This window comes from Neopelma chrysocephalum, unplaced genomic scaffold, assembly GCF_003984885.1.
Source record: "Neopelma chrysocephalum unplaced genomic scaffold, ASM398488v2 Primary Assembly neopelma1_299, whole genome shotgun sequence".
NCBI classification, from domain to species: domain Eukaryota; kingdom Metazoa; phylum Chordata; class Aves; order Passeriformes; family Pipridae; genus Neopelma; species Neopelma chrysocephalum.
The window spans coordinates 1186185-1212770 of NW_020897961.1; the positions used below are offsets into that span (position 1 = coordinate 1186185).

At 43.2% G+C, this 26586-nt stretch overlaps 1 protein-coding gene across 2 annotated transcripts in view; it reads left to right on the forward strand.

The window, feature by feature from the left end:
• Positions 1 to 26586, forward strand: part of LOC113978231 (autism susceptibility gene 2 protein-like) — a 397184-nt gene that overhangs the window by 365546 nt on the left and 5052 nt on the right. The window contains exon 5 of one of the 2 annotated variants that reach the window (XM_027705000.1): positions 13323 to 13540. The exons of the other annotated variant lie outside the window; for it this stretch is intronic. Coding sequence (XP_027560801.1) covers positions 13323 to 13352 — 30 coding nt within the window. The 3' untranslated portion in view covers positions 13353 to 13540. Of the gene's footprint in view, positions 1 to 13322; positions 13541 to 26586 lie in introns of those variants that run through there. 2 annotated transcript variants of the gene reach the window in all.

The following is a 26586-nucleotide window of genomic DNA, read 5'->3' on the forward strand; positions in this document are numbered from 1 at the left end:
AAAACACCATTTGACCTCAGAAACAGTTCACTGTTTTCATTCTGTGGCAATATTTGATGGAGAGTTATCTCATGGTGGTTGTGATAGGCATTATTTTCATTACATGAGCCCTGTATGCCCTAATTAACACTGGAGGGCCACTGACTACACAGAGCATACAGCACATTAGACCCAATGGGAATGGGTGAAATCACAGTATTCTGTTAGATGATTGATTTTTTTAAAGATTTGGTACAACTAGAACTCAAAGTGAACCATCAAACCCATATCAAACTTATTCTTTTTTTTGTCAGGCATTTTAATACCAATTTATTTTGGTTCAGCAACATCAGTCCTGCATACTTAGCAACATGGTTGTAATGATATTTTTATATGTATTTCCATTAAAAATAGAGGCTTCCATGTCTTTTGATCAGTTTTCCATTTAATCTTCCCACTGGTATCATCCACCCATTTTTGTTGAATGTGGAAAATGCAGTTGATTGTTTTTGATAACCACTAATGCATTCTGCCAGTGATTTCTTTCCACTCGTTATAGTAATACAAGAAGATTAATCATACTTGATTTTATTTTAAAATATTAGGCATCAATAATACAAAAGCTGACACTTCTGGGAATTTACCCTACTGGATTATTTATGTCACAGACAATTTTTTTTATTTAAGCAATTGCTTCAGAATGAATGCAGAGAATGTCAGCTGTTTATTCACAGCCATGTGCATAGACTGGTGTGTGTGTTTTCTAGGAACAGCACTACTATGGCACATTTTCCTTCTGCTAAACTCCAGCTTTTGAAATATTTAAGAGGCTATCGTGCTTCAGTCCTACCAATCTCTTTATTTTAGGCCTGATTTAAAGCGTATTGAAGTCAATGCACATTCTTTGTTTGATCTCAGTACATATAATTCTCAGTGACTTGAAGTTAATAGACCAGATCATCCTCTGTGATACCTGTAGTTGATATTTATGTGTCTGCACGAATGTGTGTCCGTGCACACGCCTCCATAAAAGCTTGCACAGAGTGTTGTACTGTGGAGTTCCTCAGCTTTGAATCCCATTTCTGTGGGAACTGCAAGCTCAGTGTAAAATGGGCAGATGGAAATAGCTGATGTGTCCTTCTCCCTTCAATTATTGTCAGCAAGTGGAGTTCAGTGGTCAGTCCATTCAGCACTGCAGGGCAGGGCTGCTCCTGGAGACTTGCAACATCCTTGTTGCTGGGTGTATTAACTTTGGTTAGAGAGGGAGCAAAGGGGCTGATGTAAAAGTCACTGACTTTTGTAAGCTTTGTGTCAGAACCTAAATACAATTCTTATCTGCTAGATTGTTCAGCTATTACATTATACAGAATATTTGTGCGTGTCTTGCTATAGCACTTTTGCAGTAATGGTCTGAGGGAAGTAATATTTTCCAAAGTAGTAAAACTGTTAAAGAAATAGGGTCTGATTTTCTGTCCCTTTAACACCAACATCAGGGTGGTGTAACTCTTCTGAAATCAATGCAGTTACACCAGAATAAAGCTGCTGTTAATGGAGTGCAGAAATTGATGTTAATGGAGTGGAGAAATCTGAGAACTTCTTTATATCAGACTCAATTGACTCTAATTTTGATCATCTCCCTTGAACTGGAATTAGTAAACACTGAAATAGATGGAATTGCACTGGAGTAAAGCAGTGTAATGGCATGGAGAATCCACCCCTTGTCAGTCAAAGTGACTGCTACAGAGCTGTTCTAACTTGAATTTCCTTGGTGGCAATTATTCTTTAACCATTGCATTTAACTTGAATGGTTTCAGAACTCCAGCCAGAATTTCAGTCACAGCTCAGATTCTGTGTTTTATGGAACAGGTTTTTGCCTTGAGAGCATCTTCTCCAAATGTATCACTGTTGTAGCTCAGCTTCCTTCAGATGAAATAGATGGGGGTAAATTTGGCACTCTGATGAAAGCCAGAAAACCAGAGTCTGCAAGTTTTAATAGATCTTCCAGACTGTTACAGCAGTAACAGTGAGAGATCAGATCACAAGATTCAAAACACGCAGAAGCTCAAATGAAGGCAATTTGCTTTCCAAGGTCTCCAATGCTTTGTGCTTAGATGTTTGCAATTACACATTTGTCTGAGATAACTTTAAAACATTACATTCTGAGAGCAAGTTCTTGTTTTTCACTGCCTCCCTCATGCTGGTGTAGTGCCATGTGGTTGCACAAGGTCAAAGACAAGCAGCAGTGAACTCTGTGATCTCTAGGAGAGGCTGTAAGTCATTAGTAGGACATTGTTGTCCTCTTTTTGATTGCTCTGTGCAGAAAAAGAGCCTCTGAAGTAGAGCAGCATCTAGAACCTCTTGTACACTGAATTATGAGTGTATACAGCATGCTGTGCCTCCAGCTGCCACAGGAAGAGACGTGGCCTGTGCGCCACTTATGGGCACACTGATGATCCCTATGGGCTTGTTGGTCCTTGTGTGTTATTGCTATTTACTCAGATTGACCCCTCAGCTGCTCCAGGGGAAGTTGAGCTGGAGTGGAGGTGCCTTGAGTCCAGAGGCTGCAGCATCTTTTACCATCACTCCTTCCTGGTTATGTTGCAGTGTTTGGAGCAGGCCTGGGGTAACAATTCACAGCATGGTTATCTGGAATTTTGGAAGCTCAGAGATCCTCTTTGCTCTGTAAATTGCATTGTTGGTTCATACCCATCCTTCAGCCAAGGACAGCAGAAAGATGCTGGGATTGCAGTCAGTGCTGAATGTCTTCCCTGTTGACTTGGGCTGTAATTTTCAACATCGGAGCTTTCTGTGTATGAAACAGACTTCAAAATTGTCTGAGATTAGATTCCTCATATTCAAAGAGCAATGGGAACTGTTACTTGAGGTTCTAAAATTGTGGTGGGGAGACACAGGGGCTGGGACACACTTTGGTTGAGGGCAGTTGATGTTAATGATCCAAATTTCATTGACATCCGGACTTATTACATTGCTTTGAGCAATGACTGTAGAATATGTAACCTGTAAATGTCTCAGTAGGTCATATTGAACAGAACTTAACAGGTGAACGCTGTGATCCATGATTGGATTCTTGTTTTTGAATAAGAAGAAATGACTTCACCTGCAGCATTGCTCCTGGAGAGGGGTGGGGTGATGACTGGCTGTTTTACTCCATTTCTTCTGGGATCTGAGTACCAGCCACAGAAGTAGAAGCCAAATGAAACATTAGGGACTTTGCAAGTGTAACTCAGGATTCTAACACTGCAGTGAAGTTTAAAGCCAATGAAAAGAAAATAACGAGCCACTGGCTTAAAAAAAGAGGCAGAAATATATCATATCCCATAATCTAAAGGCCTCATCTTTACTGTATTCAACCAGAAGCCTAAAGGACTGGATTTTTCTTTTTCTCTGACATAAATCAATTCTCAGTGTTGCCTTGGGCATCTCAGTTGTGGGGCTTCAGTTTCAGGGATTTGAGATCCGTGGATAGGAAAAGAGATGAAAATATCTCCCTCTAAAGCAAATTGTTGCATGCAAGCAGAGCTCGACCTGGGACCAAATACGAGGCAGGTGCGATCAGCGCTGAACAAGTAAAAGCTGCGACCGACTTTGATAGGAGTTTTCTGTGGCTGAAATTTTCCCTCTGAAAAGGGGTAGCAGAAAGGCTGACAGCGTTTCCGCACTGGGCTTAAGCATGACAAAGTAATTTTAAAGCAAGATATTTGTACCTTGAAGCAAAGCTGAATTTTACCCCATGGCTATGAACGCTGGCAGTGGCTGCCTTCCCAGGGAGCACTGCAGCACCTCTGTTAACTGCTCATCAGAGTTTAGTGGGGGAGTACAGGCTGTGGAGGGTGGTTGTATATCTTCTGTAGGTTGCTAGGTTATACACAATCTTTTTACTAAACACATACAGCAAATAAAATCACCTAAGTGCTGCATAATGGATTGTGGGATCAACGTCTTCCTCTTTCTTCATTTTGTAGCTTATTTCAGCCTCTGAGAAATGTGAACAATTATGCAGGTGTAATCGCCACCAAAAGTAAGAAAGATTGAATTTGGTATTTGTAGCACTATAAAGCAAATACAGAATTCAATAATGTGTATTTTCATTATCCTAATGGAAGATTTCAGTATGTTAAATGTGTTCAGATGTCCTTGGCAAAATTGGGGTCAGTCATGTGAAATGGAGACAAAATGTGTTTCATCATCTTGTGGTTATTATACTACAAGGATTTCATTGTAGAGTGCAACAAGTAATTGCAGCCACATTTCTGATGCTATTGACTGCTTTATCTAATGGAAATTATTTCTTTCTTGATTATTTAAAATGAACCTTTTACCGTTGTCATGTAAGGAAGTTGTAAAGTTTTTTTGAAAAAATGCATTGCAGCACCACCATTAACAACAACAACAACAAATTAAGAGCGTGCACTTCTCAGACAGATTTTATCTGAGGATCTAAATATGCTTTAGGAAAAATATCAGAATTAAAGTTCTTGTGTGTGGAAGGCAAATGGAGGAGATGATTGGTTTAAAACTGAGCTGCTGTTTCCCGTGCTGGGCCTGATGGAAAACTGCAGGAATCAATGGTAACTCATTCCTTAGTGCAACTGGCTTTGGCTGAGCTGTGCTGTCCCCAGGTGTGCCTCAGTCAGGAGGTTGTTTGTGCCCCCTCAGTGGCTGTGGGATGAGGCTCTGCAGTGGATTCACCTGCCTGGAGAGACCCAGAGCAGTGCTCACCCTGCAGTGTCCCAGATTTGTAGGGAATTCAAGGTTTGTCTGGCAGGAGTTGGACTCTTGTCCCTGGGGAGCTCTGCAGGAATGCACTGCCCTGGTCTTTTAGGTCAGGGCGTAGCCTTGAGCCCAGTGCTGTCATACAGGAGACCATGGATGAGGGTCCCCCTTCAGTAATTATTGCATCATCTTCCTCCACTGCTTTTTATGTCCCAAGAGACACCCTCTCTCAGCTTGTCCTTCCCCCCGTTCATACCTGGACACACACGTGCACACACTCATCTCTACCACACACCTTCCGTGGCAGTGGTCTGAGGCTCCCAAATAAAAGTGCATTAAGGACTTTATTTCATTGCAAGATAAGCACAGAAAGATGGGGCAGCTTGTGAAACCTGAGAGCCAGTGGGGGCCCAGAACTGTGCTCATCTGAGACCACGGTCTGTCCGAGTTCACGGAGGACGTGCCTCTGAGAGATTGGGTTTTCTCAGATGGTGTCAGAGGGACAAAGTGAATTTTCGTGTGACACTGGAATATGTTGTTTGCTGTCAAAGGTCTGGGCTGACACTTGCCCTGTTCTTCACAATTCAAGATGCACTTTATGGCTACGAATTTGCAGATTTAGGATGCACTGTAAAAATCTTACTTTACAGGATTCTTGCCTGGCAGCAAACATGCCCTGCTTTGGGCTTTGGTTCACTGCAAATCTAATGTTCAGGTATATGAGGTGAAAATTTCTCAGGTTTTCATTGCCAGGCTTTTCTTTTCCAACCAATAAAACATTCCTCAGTTGTTTTGCATTTCTCAGTTGGCTGTATTTTTTATATATATATATGCACACACATATATATATATATATATGTGATATGTTATTCATCCCAGAAACATCAGAGACTAAATACCAACACCTGTATGCTGCACCTCTGCACATGTGAAATAGCTGTTGATCAAAATGGGGTTATTCTAGATTTATACCTGTGGAGCTGAATGGAGCTTCCCATGGAGGAAGGCCCAAAACACGTGGCAGAACTAATTTTGTTTAGAGCAAGTTTTTAATGATTGCCACCATTTGATCTACTGTATTGTAGATTTTATGGGTCAGTGTGGATAAAAAAATAAAATAAACATCTGGTAATGTACAGCTCTGTTTGGGTGGATTTGTAGGGCCGGGCAGGGATGCAGCCGGTGTGTGGCTGTGGATCCAATAAACAGACACTGTGGTTATTTCTGCTTTTGGGGGGGGAGTTGATCAACTGCAAACATCCCCACTGCTGAGTTTGCTCAGCAAGCTGCTCCAGAGACCCCAGCCAATAATTATATTTTCCAGACATTTGGTGTTTTATGGATGTGCTTCTGATTTCTCCCTGTGTGCAGATGTGGGGTTGGTTCAGCCGGGCCGAGGCCCTGGGAGCAGAGTGCCAGGATTTAGTGGGGTCCCCCAAAGCACACTCTCAGGGCAGCTTTAGGGCTATTAAGCTGCTCAGCCACAGTGTCAGGATGTTTCTCTTGCCTCTCTCACACCATTAATTTGCTACCAGTTGTGACTAGTTCTTTTCATGGGGCAGTGAAAATAAACCTATGGAATAGGGTACCACAACATCTTTTTTGCCATTAGGCATGGAGGTTTTTTCTTTCTAATTTTATGTGGCCTTTGGGTTGTTTTTTTTTTTGTTGTTGTTGCTTTCAAAGGAGACTCGATTGTTATTATTATAATTATTATTATCATTATTATTATCATCATTATTTGCAACATGGTCACCAGACAAAATGATTATGTTAAGGCAGAGACATCACATCACTTACATTTCATAGCTCAGTGCAATTTTCATAAAGTGTGAGGCAACATCCAAAAAAACATGACTCAGAATTAGAGTTTCAGAAGATTATTATATAGACATTATTTCCCCCAGGTCACGGGCTTTAGTCAAATTTGGAAGAGAATGAAATTGCCAACAGTGAAAAGCAGACAGAAAGGTATGAGTTCATGAGCAGAGAAATAACATTTTCATTTGTTCCTTCCCCATGGGAAAGATTCAACATTCCGGTAAATGGAGACGGTTATAAGAAATGAATTTTTGTCAGCAGGGATGTGATTTTAAGGCTCACTTATCCATTGGCAATCTAGATTTCTAACCCCAGGAATCTAGGAAATTGCTACAGAATGTAGTCTTTATTATAAACAAGTTTTTTTTCTTTCTTTTCCTTTTTTTTTTCCACCCTGTCTTTTTTAGTAGTTGAGATTTTTAAGGTGCAGGGCTCTGCTGCTCTGAGCATTTCACGGGGTCATATTGCCACAGAATTATTCTGTGTGGTTTGCTGTCCCTTTGAACTGTGCCTTCTGTGGTGCAGTGATCCCTCTCACCCAGAAATTCCTCTGATCATTGGAACAAGGATGTTTTTGAGAGCTAAAAGCACCCCCAGCAATGTGGTGTTTGCAGTGGACTTTGCTCCCAAGGATCTGAGCACCGTTCCTTGCTTTGTGGTTTTCTCCCTTGTCCATTTTTAAGCTCTTCTGTTCAGACAGCCGAGGTGAACTGAGCAGCCAAGAGTTTGGAGGGTGGCTCTTGGTCTCAGTGTGTACAAACAGCCAGGATCTGCAGCTTTCCATGGCACAGTCTCAGGGAGAATACTTTGTGTAATTAAAAGAATTTTCTTCCAAGAGAAATGTTCATTTTTTTCCTTCATCTGACTCTCGTAACCTCACTCTCTATTTAGATGCTGTGAGGATGTTCAAGTGTGGTTACTGTGTCTTCCTGAGAGTAGAAGTGATTTTATATAACCTTAAGCCCTTCATTTCTGATGATGCAGATTGAGCTCTAACATTATTATCTTTTTTTTTTTTAAATAACAACTTGAAAATATGTACTTCTAAAACCTCCTTTCCCTGGTGTATTTTTGTCCATTTTAATATCTTTTCTTACAGCCAAGCCCGGTTTGCCTTACTGTATTATTATCAAGCAATGTTATTGCCATTGCCTGCCAACATCTTACCACAAATTGCATTAGTTCTGTTAGCTTCATTATTATTGTGTCCAAACTGGAGTCTAATGATTATGGAACATCATGATAGAGGCTGATTAATAAATAAGAATTGATTACTGTGACTCTGTCCATTGTATTAGGCCCAGGTGATTTATACTGTTGATGGCATTTTCTGAAAAATTGCAAATGCTTAAGAAAGATAGAGAGAGGGGACTATAATTTCCTTTTAGGAATGCACAATCAAATTGCATTCCTTTGTCTCTGCTGGCGTGTAAGGGCAATCAGAGCTGCAGCATTAAGAGCCTCTGAGTGGATCACTGACTGCATTTCAGTATGGAACTGTTTTCCATTTGCTTTCTTTTCTCTTAAAATGTGGGTGTCTGTGGAGTGTTTTGATGGTGTTGATTGGCATCAAAGAAAGGGATAGAGCTTTTCCTTCATGCACACATACAACTTTGACTAGTGTTTACTCAGAGACAGTGTTTAAACATGCCTTAAGGAATGAAAAAAATGAAGCTAAATTACAAAATGTTACAGCTGTACTGCATTTCCTTTTGCTGATCTGATTATGGGGCCTAGAAAACTTCATGGAGAGACTTCAACCTGCTCATACAGGTGTCCTGCTGGTCCTTCCCTGCCTCATACCTGTAATGTCCACATCCCTTTCTGAAGGACACACTGGCTACAAAGAACCAGGACTGTGAAGAAATTGAGAATTGAAGAGAAGTTTGCAAGTTGTTTTTTGCAAACTGGGTGCCAGTGGTTAAGCATTCAGGTTCCCCTGTGTGCTGCATGCCTGCAACTTGGTCCTCCTGCTGGAAATAGTGGTGGATTCTGTTTGAGTTGTGCCCCCATGCTGGATGATATTCCCTGATCCACAGGCCCCTGTGCAGCCTTTGAGTCCAGGTGGCAGCTGTCGTGAGATACCCGTGTTGTAGGTGTAGCAGGAAGTGGTCGTGCCTATTATTGACTAATTCATCTGCCAGTGAGAAATACAAATGGATTGGAAAGGATTGAATCTTCTGGTTTAAGACAATTGTCATTAGTACTGGAGTTGGAGGTGGGTTTTCCTTCCCAGAATCAGGACTGTGGTTATTGCCTTGAGCAGTTTGGAGTGTGGAAAGAGATGGAGCGGGAAGAGTAAAGTACCATCCTCACACCTTTCAGGGTATAACTGATCTTTAAGTAAAAAATGTAGCAAAGAATGTCAATTAACAGACTGTCTCAGAGGTATTTGTCCTCCTCTGTCTTTGCAAGAAAAGCATAATTTTCTGCACGTTCTTGGTTTAATTCTGGCTTACGTCCGTCCCATGACTGACTAACTCTCACTGCAGCCAAGACATTTTGCAGTAGCAAGATTAATCCTTCCCAGGCTGTGAATTAGCTTTTTTCACCATCAGTGTGGCCTTTATCAGTGCCAGGGAGCCAGTGTGCATGAATAATACAGGCAAACCCTTGGAGACAAGGCGGGCAGGGCAGCTTCCCATCGCCCCAGCAAGGAGGGATTTGGCAGGTGTGTGGAACAGGAGAGGGCTGGGCTGGGCTGGGCTGGGCTGGCAGGGGGAAGCACAGCTCCCAGGGTTGGCCCAGTTGGAAGGGGCCTCCCATTGTGGCATCCTGGCTGTCGTGGGCAGGAGCTGGGAAGGTGAGAAGCCCCAGAGGACGGGGAGCGTGTCCTTGGGTCAGGCGGCTGTGAGACGGACACTGAACTCTGCAGGGCTGGGGAAATGGGAAGTGTCTGTGCATGATGAGTATTTTTCTTACAACTCTTCTCTGAGAAACAGCATTAAATGGAGCTTTACCAGGTTTATTTTTTTTTGTTGTTTTTTTTCTGTAAGGAAGCACTTGGTTTGGCAGTGGGCTCTTGTGGAAGCATTGCTTATGTTCCTGCAGTATTTATTGTAATTCCTAGAGCTGTCAATCAGGGCTCAGGCCTCACGGTGCACTCACAGGCTCACATTGCTTACAGTCTATGAGAAATATAATGATCTGCACCTAGTCAAGGGAAGCATTTAATGAAATCTCTTTCAGACATGGGAAACTAAGGTTTTTACTGCTTGTTGATAAAGTCATTCTCTTCTTACTAAGTGTTCTGTTGGGAATGGAGCAGAAAGCTCTTGTGTCTGATTGTTTCTTTTGCTGGAGCTAATGTTTTGAATACGTGTTTGACTCTGGAATAAATGTTTTATGTTATATTGTGGTTGTTCCTGTGCAAAAAAAGGAACAAAAGACTTGTGCTACTAAGCGATTTTGAGAGTCACCAGTTCAGGGGAGTCAGAAATTATGAGCAAAAAAATCCTGAGAAATAACTCAGGTTACTACAACCCCACCTGACCCTGAGCAGTCACTGGACAGGTGATGTTTTAATGCAGGGCACTGCCCTCCTGTATTTTATTTTACTGTGGTGCTCTGCTGCTTTGGCAAATCCCATTGAAGTGGATTAAACCCCAGAGGAACAGGAGGGCCCCTTGGTCCCCGATCCAGCGTGACTGGTCACATTTAGAGGTTGGAAGCAGCCAATACTCTCTCTGGTGTTTTGAGCATGCATGACTGCCACCAAGATCCACCTGTGAAAATGCCCTTGGAGATCAGTGTGAACGGAGGAGGAGAGAAACGGAGATTTGCAGTTTATTAGCAGTAGAAGCCCTGAGAAGAACAGCAACAGATCTTTTCTTTTGTAGTTGATGCAAGGCTTCACCAACATGAGCACACCAGGCCCTCCAGGAGCAGGCAGCTGCCAACTTGATTTGTCCGGCCCATGCAAGTGAGGCAGAAAAAACATTCCCAATTTACCATTATAGTTTTCTTTGTCTACACTTGGAGCTGGGTCTTGGTTTGGCTCTATGAAGTAGAAAATTCTGAAGGTTGGGGCTTCATATTTTACATATACATTTGTTATTTCAGCATCCAAGCCCAGCAACTGCTTTAAGAATTTGTTTTTCACGAGTAGCATTTCTTACTGCACTCATGACATCTGAGGGTTTCCTCCACCCGCAGCTCTTTCAAAGCCATTCTCCAGCCCGGCCTTTCTTGCAGGCAACAGGCAGATACTGGAAAAGTGAATGTCACCTCCTTCCCCTTGCCCGAGTTTGGATTCCCACCGTTCACCCTTCAGCTGGTAGGGAAGAAGTTGTGGCAGTTATTGCAGTGGTTCAGTGTGAAATCCTGTCCGCTTCTCTCCTTGCTTCTCTGGGGAAACTGAATATTTGGGGAGTGAAAAAAAAAAAGGGAGGGAGGTTGACACACTGCAGATTTTTGTAATTTTTCTCCCTTACAGAGCTGCAGTGGGAAAAGATGAGGCCTTTGTCTCTTGACTCCTGTTATTTTGGCTGCAGTTTCACCTCTTTCTCTCTGTCCTATTCTGAGCAAGGGACATCCCATCCAACTTTGGCAGAGAGTGTTTAATAAGAGAGTTTTGTTGTAAGGAAAGACTGCACCAATTTCACCTTAACTTCCACTACTTTTTTTTTTTCCTTATAATAATTGATCTTATGGTCCTGGTGAAAGTACCAAACTGGTGGCCTTGTGGTCTGAAGTCCTTTGTGTGTGCTCAGGGCAGTTCCAGCGTGGCAGTGGGACGTGCTCTGTTCTGCTTCCCAGACCTGTATTGGACATGGAGGGGCTCAAAGGGACCATTGTACCCTCTGTGTGTTTGTTGGGGCAACCAACTACCTGAGGTGATTTTTGAAACTGAGACAGGAGTTCTTGGGGGTTTTGAGCCTGTTTCCTGGTCTGTGGTGGTTTTGGTGGTCGTGGTTTTGGGGTGTTTTTTTGTTGGGTTTGTGAGTTTCTTTGCAGGGTGCCAGTGTGGGGAATCTGTTTCTCTGTGGAGTAAGATCGTGAGGGCACAGCACCATTTCAGAAAACCACTGGTAATGTTCCTCTCTTACCACACACCCCACAAAACCTGCCAACCCTTCAGAGCTGGTTAGTGCTTTGGGATAGGTATTTTTCTGACCATCCAACTTGAGACATCTCTAAGTTATTTGATGATAGGTTCCATTTCTGATAGTCAGCTTTTCTTCATAGCGCCCATGTAAAGAAACCCCAGATCTGGACCACCTTGAGCTGCCAGCCAACTCCAACAGCTTTTTGTAACCCTGGAATGAAAGACAGGAAGGTTGGTTGTGGGTGATGTGTAACAGGAGAACATACTCTGTATACGTTTCCCACTCCAAAAGAAATAAGAGAAATTAGACCAGTGGTTTGGTAAATTATATGAAAAATAGACCTTGCCTGCTAATGGACTGTGAAGAAACTGATGTAGTGAAGATGATCTGTAATATTTCACATTTCTCTAAGGAGAAAAAATGATAAACTTGATGGTGTGTGATTTATTCATGTTTCTGAACGTAAAGAACAATCCTAAAGTCAACTGCCTGTTTCACACTCCGGGGCCGATCGTGGGATTTACGCTGGGATTTGGCGGCTGGGGTTTGTTATGAGTCCTGCGGAGGAGAGACCCAGTGATTAATGATGGAGCTGGAAAACTCTACAGATGGGATAGTTATGCAGAAACTGTAGCCTTTTCCACATGCCTGTTTTACTGCTTCACAAAACACGATGCCAAATACGTTAGATTTGTTGGTGTTTGATTTGGTGGTTTGTTGGGTTTTTTTGGTTAGGTTTGTTTTCTCATCCCAATGCTCCTTCCCTTTGCTCTCATTCTCTTGGCACATTCAGGGGTTTGCTCTTCACTGCAGCAGAAGCTCTGCAGTCCTGTTACTCGATTAACTCCATGGAGCATCTCTCTGCCGAGCTGCTTTCTGAGCTGGGTCATCAAAGCCCTGTGTAATTTAGAAATTCAGTGTACAGTTTCCTGGGACCAAAAGGGTTGTTTTCCTTTGTTCAGCTCCTGAAAGAGTGGATCTTCCTCTGATCCTTGAGAGATCTCCATGGTTCAGAAAAAAACACAACTTCTTTTGCTTTTTGGCCTCAGGACCAACTGCTGGGAAACATGGTCTTGAGGAAGCATGAAAGCAAAGACCTTTGAAATCTGACATATCCTGCAAGAGAAGAAAAAAAAGGGAAAAAAACCAAACCCAAACTACAGAGAATATCACAGCAGATAGGCCATGCAGGAGGACATGTGCTTTTTTAGGGATGAAGAGAGATATCAAATGTAGGGGGAAAAATATGTGCACAGAGGCTTTTGGGCTCTTCAAGTACTTTGCAATGTATTTGTACCCACAAATTTTCACCTTCAAAATATATACTAAATTGTAGTCACTATCTGAACAAGGACGGGCTTGTAGGAACAATAAAATTGTTGGGTAGAATCATATATAGATGAAACAAGGTTATAGTAGAGAAAGACCAAACCCAAACTGCAGTGATTTATGCATTACAATAAACTGTCTCCTAAGACATGAGGGAAAAATAATAGATTTTGACTAGACCTTCCTCAGTTCATGAAGAGGAAGCATGACAGAAATTGCAAAGGTGCTTTAACAGTCAAGCTGACAAGCAGGCTTTCGAAATTGTACTCCTTGGGTGTTGACATCAGATGTGGTTTGGTGAGCAGTTGGAGTGGGACATAATAGTGGGACATAATAGTACTGTGTTTTGAAGGCTGGGAGAAGTGGGAGAGAACTAAACCTTACTGGTAATGCTGTGTGTGTATTTTTCAGTGCCTGCAGCACTGTTCCGAGTGCATTTGAAAAGGGCAAGTTCACAGATGTTCGGGCCAGAGGGCAAGCAGTGGGCTGCAAAACCTTCCACCTCTCGGGTCACTAGTTCAGAATTACCCTGCTCCCTCTAAAAGTCACTGCCATCTGTTGGGTGGCTGCAGGCCAACACGGAATAAATGAATGGCAGCAGTCCAAGCACAGACAGCAGCAAAGGTGGAGCAGACATTAGGACTTCTTCTGATGGCCTGGAGTTAAAGGGGGTAAGTGACCTGCTGTGCCCCAGAAGGCTCTGTCTGAGCAGTGAGTCTGTGGGAGGCAGCTGTGACACGGCTGCATTTTAATTGGTTTGTGTGGAAGGAGCAATTTGCTGTCTAAGGCACGTCCTTGTAACACACTTCCTCAGCATTATGTTGTGATACTCTTTAATCTGGATGCATGTATGTTTTTAAAAATAAATATTCTTTTAAATTAGGAAAATCAAGGGGAAAACAGAAAGCTCAGGGCACACAGAGTGAAATGTGTGTGTGTATATCTTGCACATGCAGGGTGCTCACAAGTGTGTCAGTTAAGCAGGCAGATGTGTCTGTTCACTCCTCACATTTTGCAGTCAGTGCTGTTGCAGCAGGGTGCCCACTGAAGAGCCCTTGTCTATAAGCACCCCTAAGTGACAGCTGGGAGGGGTGCAGCATGAGTTCATTTGTTTATTCTTATCTAGTAGCCTCTGATGAACAGTTTGATTTGACAAGGTCATACTGAGGATTTGGGAGGATTAACCTATATGTGGCATTTACCCAGAGATCAGACAGGTCATGAAGATTGGCATTAGGGAGTCTAAGAAGATCCATCTCCCTCCCTCTCCCCTGAAAGCCTCAATCCAATTACTGTCTTATTTTTGACTCAATAAAAGCGAAATGAGCGTGTCCCATCCTCCACGTAAGAGGTGGATGGTGCTGGGACTCCGAAGGAGGATCAGGGCAGGGCTGTCTAATGATCTGCCTTTCTGGGCTGCTCACCTGATGTTATCAGATTATTCACACTTGCTGTAGTCGTGGCTGTTAATGGCCTTTTCAGTTTCTATCAGGCTGCCTCCTCTTGGGAAGAGAGAAGAAGTTATCTTTGTGTGTTGAATGAAGCGTTGACATAATGGATATTGTTATTTACACTTGTGTGTTCAGAGATAACAGTGGAGTTTGAGGAAATGCCTTTGGAAGTTGCTATAAAAACACACTGGCTAATTTCATAAACCACATCTCCCCTCCCGGGCAGATCAACATCTCCATTTGCAGAGTGCACAGACCTTGTGCTGCTGCTCTCTTCAGTCAGTGTCTTGGCTCCATGTGTCTGGAGGAAGGAGCATGCTTGCTTTACCTGCCTGTTCCCAAATACTCACCCATCCAGACTATAAAGCAGTGTGGAACAGCCATCTCTTGTGTCTCCAGTTCTCTTTGTCAGGACGTTTCTACTTACTATTGCTTTTTCAACTTGAGATCACTGAAATGCCTTTTGCTCAATTATGTTTAGTGCAGCGTATTTATATTTCTGTAGCACTGCAAACACTGTCTGTTTCATTGTGTGAGTGCTGTGCATCTCCTCAGCCAGAGCAAGATGTTCCTCTGAAGAACTTGGCAATCTCACAGGCACAGCCAGGGAAAGGAGTGTGGCTGTTGTACCTGCACAGAGGCACCACGAGGGTAGAGACACTTGACATGACAACTCAGCGTGCATAAAGAACTCAACACAGGGCATGGAAAACATTTTCAGTCCTGTGAAAACAAACAAACCAAAGACTCAGACCTTACGCTTTGATTTAGAAGGTCTGAGTACCAAACTCATTAAATCTCTACCTGTGCCAAGAGCTGTGGAAAGGATCTTCCAAAAGCACCTTTCTTCCTGATTTGTGATGCTGTGTCGCTGCTTGGATGGTGCCTTGCTCTTGAAGGGCTGTCTGGGGTGGTGGCCACTCACTGCTGGGGTGGAGGTGTAGGGGGGGACAGTGCTTCCCTCAGGTCTGACTCATGAAAGCCTCGTGGTTGGGAGTAGGATTAGTAAGGAGTGTACTGCAGGGGGATGGATGGGTGGATGCATGGATGGATGGATGGATGGATGGATGGATGGATTTAGGTATGCTTGAGCTCTGACCACCAGACTGTAGGATTCATGAGCACTTCAAATTCTTTTATCACTGATGGGGGTTTAATTATTAATTTATTCTTTAATCAAAACTAATTAAAAATAATTTTGAAGAGTAGGAAGCTGTTCATTAGGACACCCAGAAGGCAATGACTGCATAAACTGGGCCGTGGGACATCATCTAAGCCCAGATGTTTGCTTTATTGATACTGAAAAAGCCAGTTCCAGGCTGCACATCTGCTTTACAGCACTGCTGTTCAGGGGCTCTGGACTCCAGTGATTGCTGCTGGAGAAAAGCCCTGGAGCCTCCTAGGTCAGCTCTAGTCTGCCTGGATGTTCCTGACCAGTTTTGGCAGCCCTGATTTACCTATTTCATCTTTTTGTTATCACAGGGCAGAGCTGGAAAGGCAGCACAGCCATCTCTGCCTACAGAGAGAGTTTGGTTTGGGGGATGTTGTGTGTCCCGCAGGAAGTTACAAAGTTACGCCAGAAGAAACAAGATATTGGTTAAATTAATTTGCCTTTTTTTTTGCTTTCTCAGAATGAAATCTGACAGGTTTTAAGTTGTTTCCAAACAGAGCTGCCACACGGTGAGGTTTTAGTGTTGGCTGGCCCAGCTCACGTTGTGGTGTGTGTTGGAGCTGCATATTCCAATTAACTTTTTATGATCCTGCGCAAGGGGGAGATAAGTTAATGTGAACCAAATGTGTGGTTTGCACCGTGATACCTGCTGCTCCTCTCAGGGAATCTAGATAACAGTGCTTTTGGCTCCAGAGAAGGGAGAGAGTAATTGCAAATCAGGGCTATAGAGGAGAAACATTGAATTGGATAGTTTAAGACAGTTTCCAATCTAAAAGAAATGCAGAGCAGAAACATGACCCCAAAAAGTCCTGTAAGGTTTCTGAAATGTGTTCAGAAAATTTATTAAAACCATACAGCTGGTTGTTTGAACAAACCGGGTCTTTCTGCACCCCCAGTTTCATCCCTCAGTGCCTGGAGCCCATCTGGGTGTACAGAGCTGCTTTGTGTGAGGCTGCAGCAGGTGGACACACACTCTCCAGAAAGGATTGGGCAGTCTGATGTGGGCTGGGATGTGAAATGGAGCATCCCAGCATGGCTGGTGGTTGAATTCTCTGTGACAGGCCTTTAATGTGCTGAAAATACTACCTGTATCCTTTGTGTTGTGTTGATTGCTTCTGAACATGAATGAATACTGAGTGAAACGATTGTTTTCTACCTAATAAAAAGCACAAGGAGAAAAATGTAACATCAGGCTGGCACAGTTACTAGTGGGGTTTCACAGGGCTCCATCCTTGGCCTAGTGCTCTTCAACATCTTCATTAATGACCTGGACACAGGACTCAGGAATGCTGAGTTTGCTGATAACACTGAATTGGGAAGAGCTGTTGATTCCCTGGAGGACAGAGAGGCCCTGCAGAGAGACCTTAACAAACCAGAGAGATGAGCCATCACCAATTGTGAGTTTAACAAGGGCAAGGGGCAGATTCTGTACCTGGTTCGGAGCAGCCCTGGCTGTGTTATGGACTGGGAATGAGGGGCTGGAAAGCAGTGACAGGAAAGGGCCCTGTGGGTCCTGGTGGGTGCCAGCTGGCCCTGAGTCAGCAGTGCCCTGGCAGCCAGGAGGGCCAACCCTGTCCTGGGGGCATCAGGGAGGGGATTGTCCCGCTCTGCTCTGCCCTGGGGCGGCCTCACCTGCAACATTGGGGCAGTTTGAGGGGACACAATGTAGGGAAGGGATTGAGCCATTAGAGAGTGTCCAAGGGAGGGAACGAGGATGGTGAATGGTCTGGAGGGGAAGCCGTGTGAGGACACTGAGGGCACTTGGTGTGTTCAGCTGGAGAAGAGGAGACTGAGGGGAGACCTCACTGGGGTCTGCAACATCCTCCCGAGGGGCAGCAGAGGGGCAGGGACTGAGCTCTTCACTCTCATGACCAGTGACAGGACCCAGGGAATGGCTGGAGCTGTGTCAGGGCAGGCTCAGGTTGGATCTCAGCAAAAGGTTCTTCCCCCAGAGGCTGGTTGGGCACTGACCAGGCTCCCCAGGGCAGTGGGCACAGCCCCAGGGCTGCCAGAGCTCAGGGAGGGTTTGGGCAATGCTCTCAGGGACAGGGTGGGATTGTTGGAGTGTCCTTTGCAGGGCTGAGGGTTGGACTGCATGATCCTTGTGGGTCCCTTCCAACTCAGCATATTCTGTGATTCTGTGTTGGTGTTTCCTACTTGGCACCTTGTTGCTGCTCTCACTAACCTGTCTGCTCTTCCTTGTGTCATTTTACTAGTCAAAGATACAGTAATGAACGATGATTGGTCTAAAATCAATTAGCAGAAGGGCTGGGTAATGCACCGGGATTTTCCTTGTGTGAGGAAGCAGGTTTGAAAGAGTGGCATGAGATGAAATAGGGAGCAAATTACTTTCTGCTTTCTTAAGGATGCTGTGAAAACCAATATTAAAATGCCTGTTTATTCTCAGTCCCTACCCCCCACCTTGTGACAGCTGTTCTTAACTTTTCTAAAAAGTCATAACCATCCCATTTATGATCTATTCCTTTTTATAACATTATGTTGCAGGGAAAGTTGTCTAGTTGTTTTAGTGATGCCTGGCTTCTCCTCCTGGCTCTGCTATTGTCTTTGGCCCTGATTCAGCAAAGCACTTAAGCACATGATTATCTTTACTTTTATGGGATGGTACATGTGTTTACAGCTAAGCATGTGCTTAAGTGCTTTGCTGAATCAGAGATTTTGTCTGTAACCTTGGATTTATGTCTCAACCTACTCACAAGTAAAATGAGCTTAATGGTTACCCCCAGTGATACTATGAGATGCAAGTAAAACACAGAATGGCTCGAGTTTCTTTCACAAACAGCAAAACCCAAATGCCCAATGCATTATGTATTGCTTTGTTGCAGTGTAAACAAGTCTGGAGTAGGTCTCTCTAGCTGGAGCCATCTAGACATTTCTGACATTATCAGTAATCCATTACACTTATTGTTCCCTATAGGTTTGTTGTTCTTGTCTTCAATGTTTTTGTCAAAACAATCCTCCCTTGCCTTTGGTTGTGTCTTCAGACACGTAGGTATGGATATTTATAACTCTGCTTTCAAAGTCCAGCCCTGGAATTACAGCTCCTCTTAAATAAATTAGGGTTGTGCATCTAAATCCCATTGGCAGCTTTGAAAAAATCACCCTCTGGATTTATAATAATCTGCTGGGATTGGATTGTGGTGCTTTGACTGATATGTCAGAAGTGACTTCGAAATCCTCACCAAAAAAAAAAAAAACAAAAAACCCCAACAACCTAGTTTTCTTCTCTGGTTGATTTCCAGCCTGTTTAGGAGGTGCCTGAGGACTGTTTGTGCCACAAGAACAAACAAAGCAATATTCTGCTGTCGGTAGCATTTCCCTTTACTTTGGAGGATGGCACATTCTTTGCCTTATTGTACCTTTTTTTCCCCACTTAGGCATAATAACAGAAATGCCATATTGCATTTTACATCATACCTGTGTGCAACAGGGTGACCCAGTGCTTCACTAATCACACAGAACTGAGAAACCACAGAGGTTTGACTTGTGTATCACATCAGCACTCCCAGACCTCACTGTGGGGCTGTGTCATTCTGAATGTGGCACACAAAATACCATGTCTTCTTTATCACATCCTTAAAGCCCTATGTACAACTGAAGGTTGTATTAGACTTTATTATTATTTTCTACTCCATGTTCTTAGACAGGCTTTGCTGCCAACACAGGAAACTTTTAGTGTTTTGCAATCCTTTACAAAACCTGTTAAAATCCGAGTTCCCTTTGAGGAAGGGTATAAGTCTACATTCTTTTTCAAAGCCTTAGAATAAAATTTCGGGTCTTGTTCCACATCCAGTCTGTAAAGTTGAAAATCTTTAGAGGAAGTCAAGTTTCACATTACTGCCTTTTTGGAGAAAGAGTAATTTTTAGCATTGAGCTTGTGATCCTCAGACACAGCCAATTGCATTTGGGCTTTGCAAATGTTTAGGGCTTTATATACTAGGGGTTTATATGTTTCTTTCTGGATGAAAAGTAATTAATTAAATTCTCTCTCTTGACTGGAACATAGGTGAAGTGTAATGACAGTTTGGAATATTCACTAGAGAAAATAAACTTTGTACTGATTCACAATCTTACCAAATAGGTAAGACATCATTATCATACAGAGAGAATTGCTTGGGAATTTTCCAAACAAAATAACAGTGCTGAGAAATCATTTAAACAACGGCAAATCTTTTAAGAGAAACAGATATTCTGTGGAAAACTGTGGAACTTTTGCATGTTTCAAAAAGTATAGTTTTAAATAGTGATGTTTTACACATTGCAAAAGAGCTTCTGGGGGGAAAGTTAGTGTTTCAGGGAAGTTTGGCACTAATACAGGAACAAGGACTCTTGTTACACTGGAATACCCAGGCTCAGCACTTCAATTTGCCTTGGGGACTTAAACCCTCACTTCAATAAAGTTAAATTATTGTACAATAACTAGAGATAAAAAATGAGTATGCTTAATGCAGAGCTGCAAGACTCTGTTGTCTATCAAGAGAACCAAAATTAATTGAACAGCACTCTAAAAATAAACCCCCCAGATCCATTGTTTGGATTTTGATAAACACAGAAGCTGGGAAAAGGTGTTGAGGTGTTTGGCATCAGTGCCAGGCAGGTCTGAGTCCCCAGGTCATTCTCCACATGGATTTCTCATGTTTTCTAAGCACCATAACACTTAAAACAGGACTCAGGGTGGCCAAATTCACCCCTCAGAGTGTGTGATTTCCTACCTGGTCATCTGGTTGTTGTGTCACAGCCAGAGCAGCAAATGTTGGGTGAGATGAGTTTCACCCTTGGGATTTAAGCTGATTTGCTGGTTACTCTGTGTGGATTTGTACACTGAATCTCAAAGCTTCCTGTTGAGGAAGGACCAAGTGTGTTGGGGTATTAGAAAGCACTCAAGGGCTTTCTCAAGAAAACTCAAGAAAAAAGTTGCATGTGTCATATCCATGTGAGATAAGGATTTATCTTGTGTAATTGATGTAATAAAAGAAAAAAGAAACTTTTTTTTTGCCTCTCCTATAAACTGCAATTTCTAAAAGCTAGCTCAGTATAGTCTTTGTAATTGGTTATGGGGCTTATGAAAAAAATTCATGTTAACAGAATAGTGCCAAAGTTTCAGGAATTTTTAATCTTCTCTCCAGGAATTACCAAGAATTTCGGTTACTCACAGGTAGAGATCAGCACAAACTCTCTTCTGCAAGTGGCATCTCTCAGGTGCTGGATTTTTTGATGGCTTTTGGTTCTTTAGTTTGGTTACTAATAGTTAGCTCCTGGGTCCTGGCTGAGTTCCACGTGGATTTCCCAGTACTTCCAGGATGGTCTTCAGCTGCTGCCTATAGTGTGGGTACCCCTCTGTCAAGCACTTGGGAGCCCCAGTTCCCTCTGGCTGCAAGTGTAGGTGATTCCTGATCTGTGAAATGCCAATGGAAAAAGGGCAGAGTTATTTTCAGATCTGGGCTTGGTTGTAAAAAGACTTTTAGGAAGTTAAGCTGAGAAGTGTTATTTAAAGTGGGCTGGCAAAACCACATTAAGCTCTTTGGTGAATTCTTACTTAAATTCAGAATAGTGTTAATTTGGTTGTGTTGACATCCTAAATCACTTGCACATTAGTCAGATATTCTCTTGCAGTGAAGTGGAGATCATTTAAGAAATTACCTATTCCCAGCTGGCATGAAGCTCCCAGCCATGAAACCATTCCAAGTTGTTTCAGGTTCAAGAGCAAACCATTTCTGCCCCATTTTCATGTCTTGCTTCCAGAGATGCTGCAGTCCAGGAACCTGCAGAAACAGGGGGCAGTGATTTCCTAATTTGTCTACAGTTTTTACTTTTGGACAGGCCCTGGAAGAGCTGCCTCGTCTGCACCTCCCTTTCTTGGCCCTATTGGCCCTACTGTTGAATTGCAAGACCTGACAGCACAAGGGTTTCCAGCCCCTTCCATGGGGAGTGAGACAAGTTCCCTCAGGCTGCAGTGAAGCTGATTAACACTGACCTCTCTCATTTCCCCCTGGAACAGTGGAAGCAGTTGCATCAAATTGGTCACTGCACTTCAGCTACAGGAGTGAGTAACTCCTTCCCCTGCTTGAATTACACCCCAGGAAACCTGTAGCCGGGGGAAGGCTGCTGTCCTCAGCAATCCTGTCTGCACAGAGGCTTCACTGTTCAATTAACACACTTTACAAGTTTATTCCGATTAACTTCCACATTTGTAAGTGTGAAAAGCAAGCCCTTAATGACATCTGGCTGTGTAATTCAGGGACTATTTTCTGAAAGCCAGTGCTTAGGTAATTGATATGGTTGCACTTTCACTCATCAGTAAGCATTCAGCTACAAGGACCGAGTTAGAATACATCTCTCTGTCCTTTCTAAAATAGAAGAGAATTTTACACCTTTTTGACTGCCATTCAGCTGTGTGTTATAGCCTTCTGGTGATGCCATCTAGAACTAATTTTAATCTTACCAAGCCTGCCAGGAGATGAGTATTTTTGACATAGGAGTTCCAAGGAGCCTAAAGGAATTAAGTTCTTTTTAAAGACCTGTTTTCTTCTTATGTACACCTGTCTACTTTGAGAATGTTTTTATTTTAAGTGCCTCGATTTGTTTATCAAATGCAGACCAGTTGCTCTTACTTTGTAGGAATATCACAGCCTATTCAAAGTTTTATAACTTCAGGTGAGAGAGCTGTTACAGTGAAGAAGCTGGAGTATTAAGAGCTGTCACAGCCAGGTAGCCAGGCCTAAGTGTCAGGCTGTAGTGGAGGGTGACAGAGTTGGTGCAGGAGCTTAAAAGAAGCATAAAACAAAACTGCCATTAAACTTAGTCCAGTAGTTTTTCACTATTTACCTTCGTGTTTGTTATTTCATATGACTTCACCCTGCCATTCCTTAGAGAATATTATTAAATATAATGAATTCAGTTAGTTACAGGCCCCATATCCAGGCTTAGCCTTAGAAGCTCCAGCTTCCCTTTGATCTTCAACATACCAAAATGTGTGATTATGCTATAAAAAGATAATAGAGGGAACATCAAAGGAAAGTTGAAAAATGCCAATGTGGCTTAGTAACATAACAGCTTAAGAATAGCAGCATAACATAGAGACAACCCTAGTTATGTCTTAATGCATTTTAATATGTACTCTGCAAAAACACTGCAACACTGGTGTCTGCAAAGTAGGAAAGCTCTCCCTTCCCCAGGAAATCTTTTCAAATAGAGGATATATTTGCAAGTTACATGTTACAGTCATGATAAGTTGGGTGGAAGGAATTCTGTTCATGTAGGTGATCACTCCAGAGACTTTCCTGCTTCATCCCTGAGCTCCTGTCATTCTACCTATGGAGTTAGTCAGGGCTTTAACCTTTGAAGACAACAATAACTGTCTCCCATGGGAACATCAAAGCCAGTGTTGGCCAAAGAGGTGATTTAGGTGTACTTACTGTACCTCAGTACAGTAAGCTAAATGTCAAATGTGATTAAACCTCATTATCCTGTCATGCTTTAAGTAACAAAGTACAGGAACTTAAGAGTGACTGCGAGCCCTGGTTTGAGGGGTTTTCAATCTGTGTGTTGTGCTGTCACACTCGGACAGCACAACACCTTTTCCCCAGGCAAATGGGCCAGATCTGGGGGAGGTGGGATGCAGCAGAGGGTTGTGTTGGGTTCTCTCCAGAAGAAGCTTCTTACAAAAGAAAACCAAAAACCACAAAAAAACCCCAAACTGTGTGCACCCCCCAGCACAACCACAACACTCTTGCTGCTTACAGTAGTATCCATCTTTCATCCAAGGGTTTTACCTGCACTGTACAGGTTATTCAGAGAAACCCAGTGGTGGGTGGCCCTCAGCATTAGCCCCATGTTAAAACTGCAAAATCTGAAAGACAAAAGGCTAAAAGTGATGTTACCAGGGCCTGGCAGGAAGAGAGAAGCACTAACCACTTCTGAAGGGCCACTGAGAGTGACAAGGATTTGTTTGTTCCAAAATCCTTGTTGATCACACAGTTGTTTACATGTGGAGCCTTGAGCATTCACAGTGTGTCTTGCAGAGACTTTCTGATGGGATTAGTGATACAGAGCATCTCAGCTTTAAGGAAGAGGCCCAAAATATCAAATTTAAGACTGAGGGTTTCTGGTTTGTGACAAAGACCGAGCGTCTAAAAATTAGGATTGTTGGCAGCTTTTGAAAATGCCAATATTTACTTATGTGGCTACCCCTAGAAATTAAAGAATTCTGCAGGTTTTACCAGGCTGAGGTAACTGGAAGATGCAACTTCCAATGAAGTGTTTCCTGTCATTATGGCTGGTGTTCAGAAATTCAGTGTGTGGAGCTGACATGCTTAACTCCTGTGATGGCATTAAGCAAATTATTTTTTCAAGTTGGGCACAATGATGCCAGGTTTATGTGTGCAGAAGGTAAAACCTTAATAACCAAGGTCTTTCACCTTGGGCACAGGGTATTTTTTTGGAGTAAAGCTCTGTTGGCTTTAAACTGAAAGAGAGTAGGTTTAGATGAGATATTAGGAACAATTTCTTGGCTGTGAGGGTGGTGAGGCCCTGGCACAGGTGAAGCTGTCAATGCCCCATCCCTGGGAGTGTCCAAGGCCAGACTGGAAAGGGCTTGGAGCAACCTGGGCTGGTGGAAGGTGTCCCTGCCCGTGGCAGGGGGTGGAACAAGATGGTCTTTAAGGTCCCTTCACACCCAAACCATTCATTGATTCTATGATTCTATTAATATTCACTGGTTGTTCCTGTGATTCTGTATTGGATATTGTTAAGAGCTAAGCATTCATATTTTTGTTATAAGGGTGGGAGGCCTGTTCCTCTTTTCTAACAGTCACTTGAAAGTCTTTTGAGGATGATGGAAAGTTGTCCCACACAGACATATAGGAAAATTAAAAAAAACAGCCAACCAAAAAACTGAGTTGTCTGAAGTTGTTTTGCTTTGGTTTGGTTTTGAATGCTTTTTAGCCACAAACTTTTCCAAACAACCAAAATAGACTGAATGGGTCCAGCAAATTGTCTGCTGAGGTCTTTCACTTTAATCAGCAGGAAGGGGATAGATCACATCCAACCTAGTTGCCCTTCAGCCCCTTCTCCCCCTTTTCTGCTGCCTCCAGCAGTAGGAGATGGGCCCAATTTCCTGCCCCTTTATCCTCACTTATAATTCTTCAAGACCTGTAGGAACATAAGGCCCCACTGTATCCAGTGCTGTTTAGGAAAGATAATTACTGTACCCAGACAGCTTACAGGCTCTGTAAGATGTGATATTCCATTCATTTATTACAGAGAGACACCCACTAGTGAAGGTGTCTGGAGTTCTGAGAGCTGTGATACAGCCTGTTACCTCCAGCTCAACACCATCTCTCAGCTGAATTTTGTCTTTCACTGAGGGGAAAAACATAGGAAAGAGCTGTTCTAGGTTGAATTAATGCAATAGTGGTTTATTTTTCTGTATTGCTTCAGTTTGAGTTCTTTCATTTTGAGGACCTTGTTTATTTGCTCAGATTTTATGCAAACAGCTCTCACATGATACAGTCCTGATGATTTTAAGTATTTTGCCTGTATTTTAAATAGGAAATGGAAGTGTTTCACTTCCTCTTCACAACAGATAATCAAGCTAGAAATTTTAGTAGATAATGAGATGAGTAGTGAGCCAGGATGGGTCTCGGCTTGCCATAAAAAATGTGATTTTTCACTTCTCTGTGCTTATTTATTGTTACGAAAAATAATTATGTAAAAATACCTTAAGCCATCACTGTAGTTAAAGCCTGACCATTCCTTATTTTCTTTTAAAATACCTGATATTGTCTTCCAGTGCTGCGGTGTAGCTGCTGTCAGGCAGTGATGAGAGCACTGGAGTTTCTGTCCCTGCTTTCTGTGGGATCAGGGCTCTGCCTCGACATGTCCTCCTGGCACAGTGACCCTGAAAAGTGCGGGGCAGAGGAGGAGAAGGCTGTTGCTATTGCTTTTCATGTCCCCTCAGACCTCCAGTTTTCAGAGAGATTCCTACTTGGGAGCTGATTTTGCAAAATCAAAGCCCTTCCAAAGAGGGCTGGCTGTGCCCTTGTAGCCTTTTGTGCCCTACAGCTCTTGCATCCCCTCCGAGGCAGCCTTTAGATGCTCTTAGTTGTTGTTTTCACATACAATCAATGCAGTTCTAGTCTGCTGCTTTCAGGACTTGGAGAACCAGAAAATAATTCAGGTTGAAGGGACCTCGGGCTGTCTCCAGCCTGACCCCCTGCTCAGGCAGGGCTGGCTCTGAGATCAGACCAGGCTTCTTGGGGCTTCATCCTCTCAGGGCTCAGAAGCCATTGCTCCCCTGGGTGTCCCAGGCCAGGACCCCATTCTCCCCTCTGCAGCCAGCACAAGGCTGGACTGTGTCAGCTCAGCTCCTGTCCCCCCAGGGGCTCTGGCACCAGCCTTTGGTGTGGCAAGGGTCATTCCTTCTCTGGGAAGGCTTGTGAAGATCTTCGCCCTCACTTCATCATTTTACATTCCAGATAACTTCAGAATTGTTTTGGGGTTTTTTTTTTTGGGGAGGGGAGAAAGTTTATGTTTTCCTTTCTGTGGAAGAATGTAAGAGATCTCCCCCTGCCCCAGGGCGAGGTAATACCTGCCTTCAGTGCCAAATGAGAGAGGTAGCTCAGCTCCAGCCCTGCCTGGGCTCCTCAGCGAGCAGGACACTGTCCCCAACAGCTGTGCAGGACCTTTTAAATATGACAGTAATACTCCCCTTAAAATCCTCATACTTTTGCACCTCAACACTTCCAATCGTCGGCAGTTTTAGTGTTTTGATTCATGTAATCCCTTGGTGATGCTCTGTGGAGAACAGGTGCTGTATAACTGGACTTTGGCTGGCTGAGAGTCACCAAAAGGTTGATGGTACAGAACCCAAAAGGGATGGGATTTAGGAGAAAAGGGACGCAGAAGATCATGTTTTGGTGAACAATTCGCAGAATTATCTTTTCTTTAGTTGCAGTTCTCTTCCTGTTGCTGGAAACCTGGCCTGTTGCACATACACAAACAATAGGTTGAAAAGGGAAGAGAAGGTTTGGGAAGG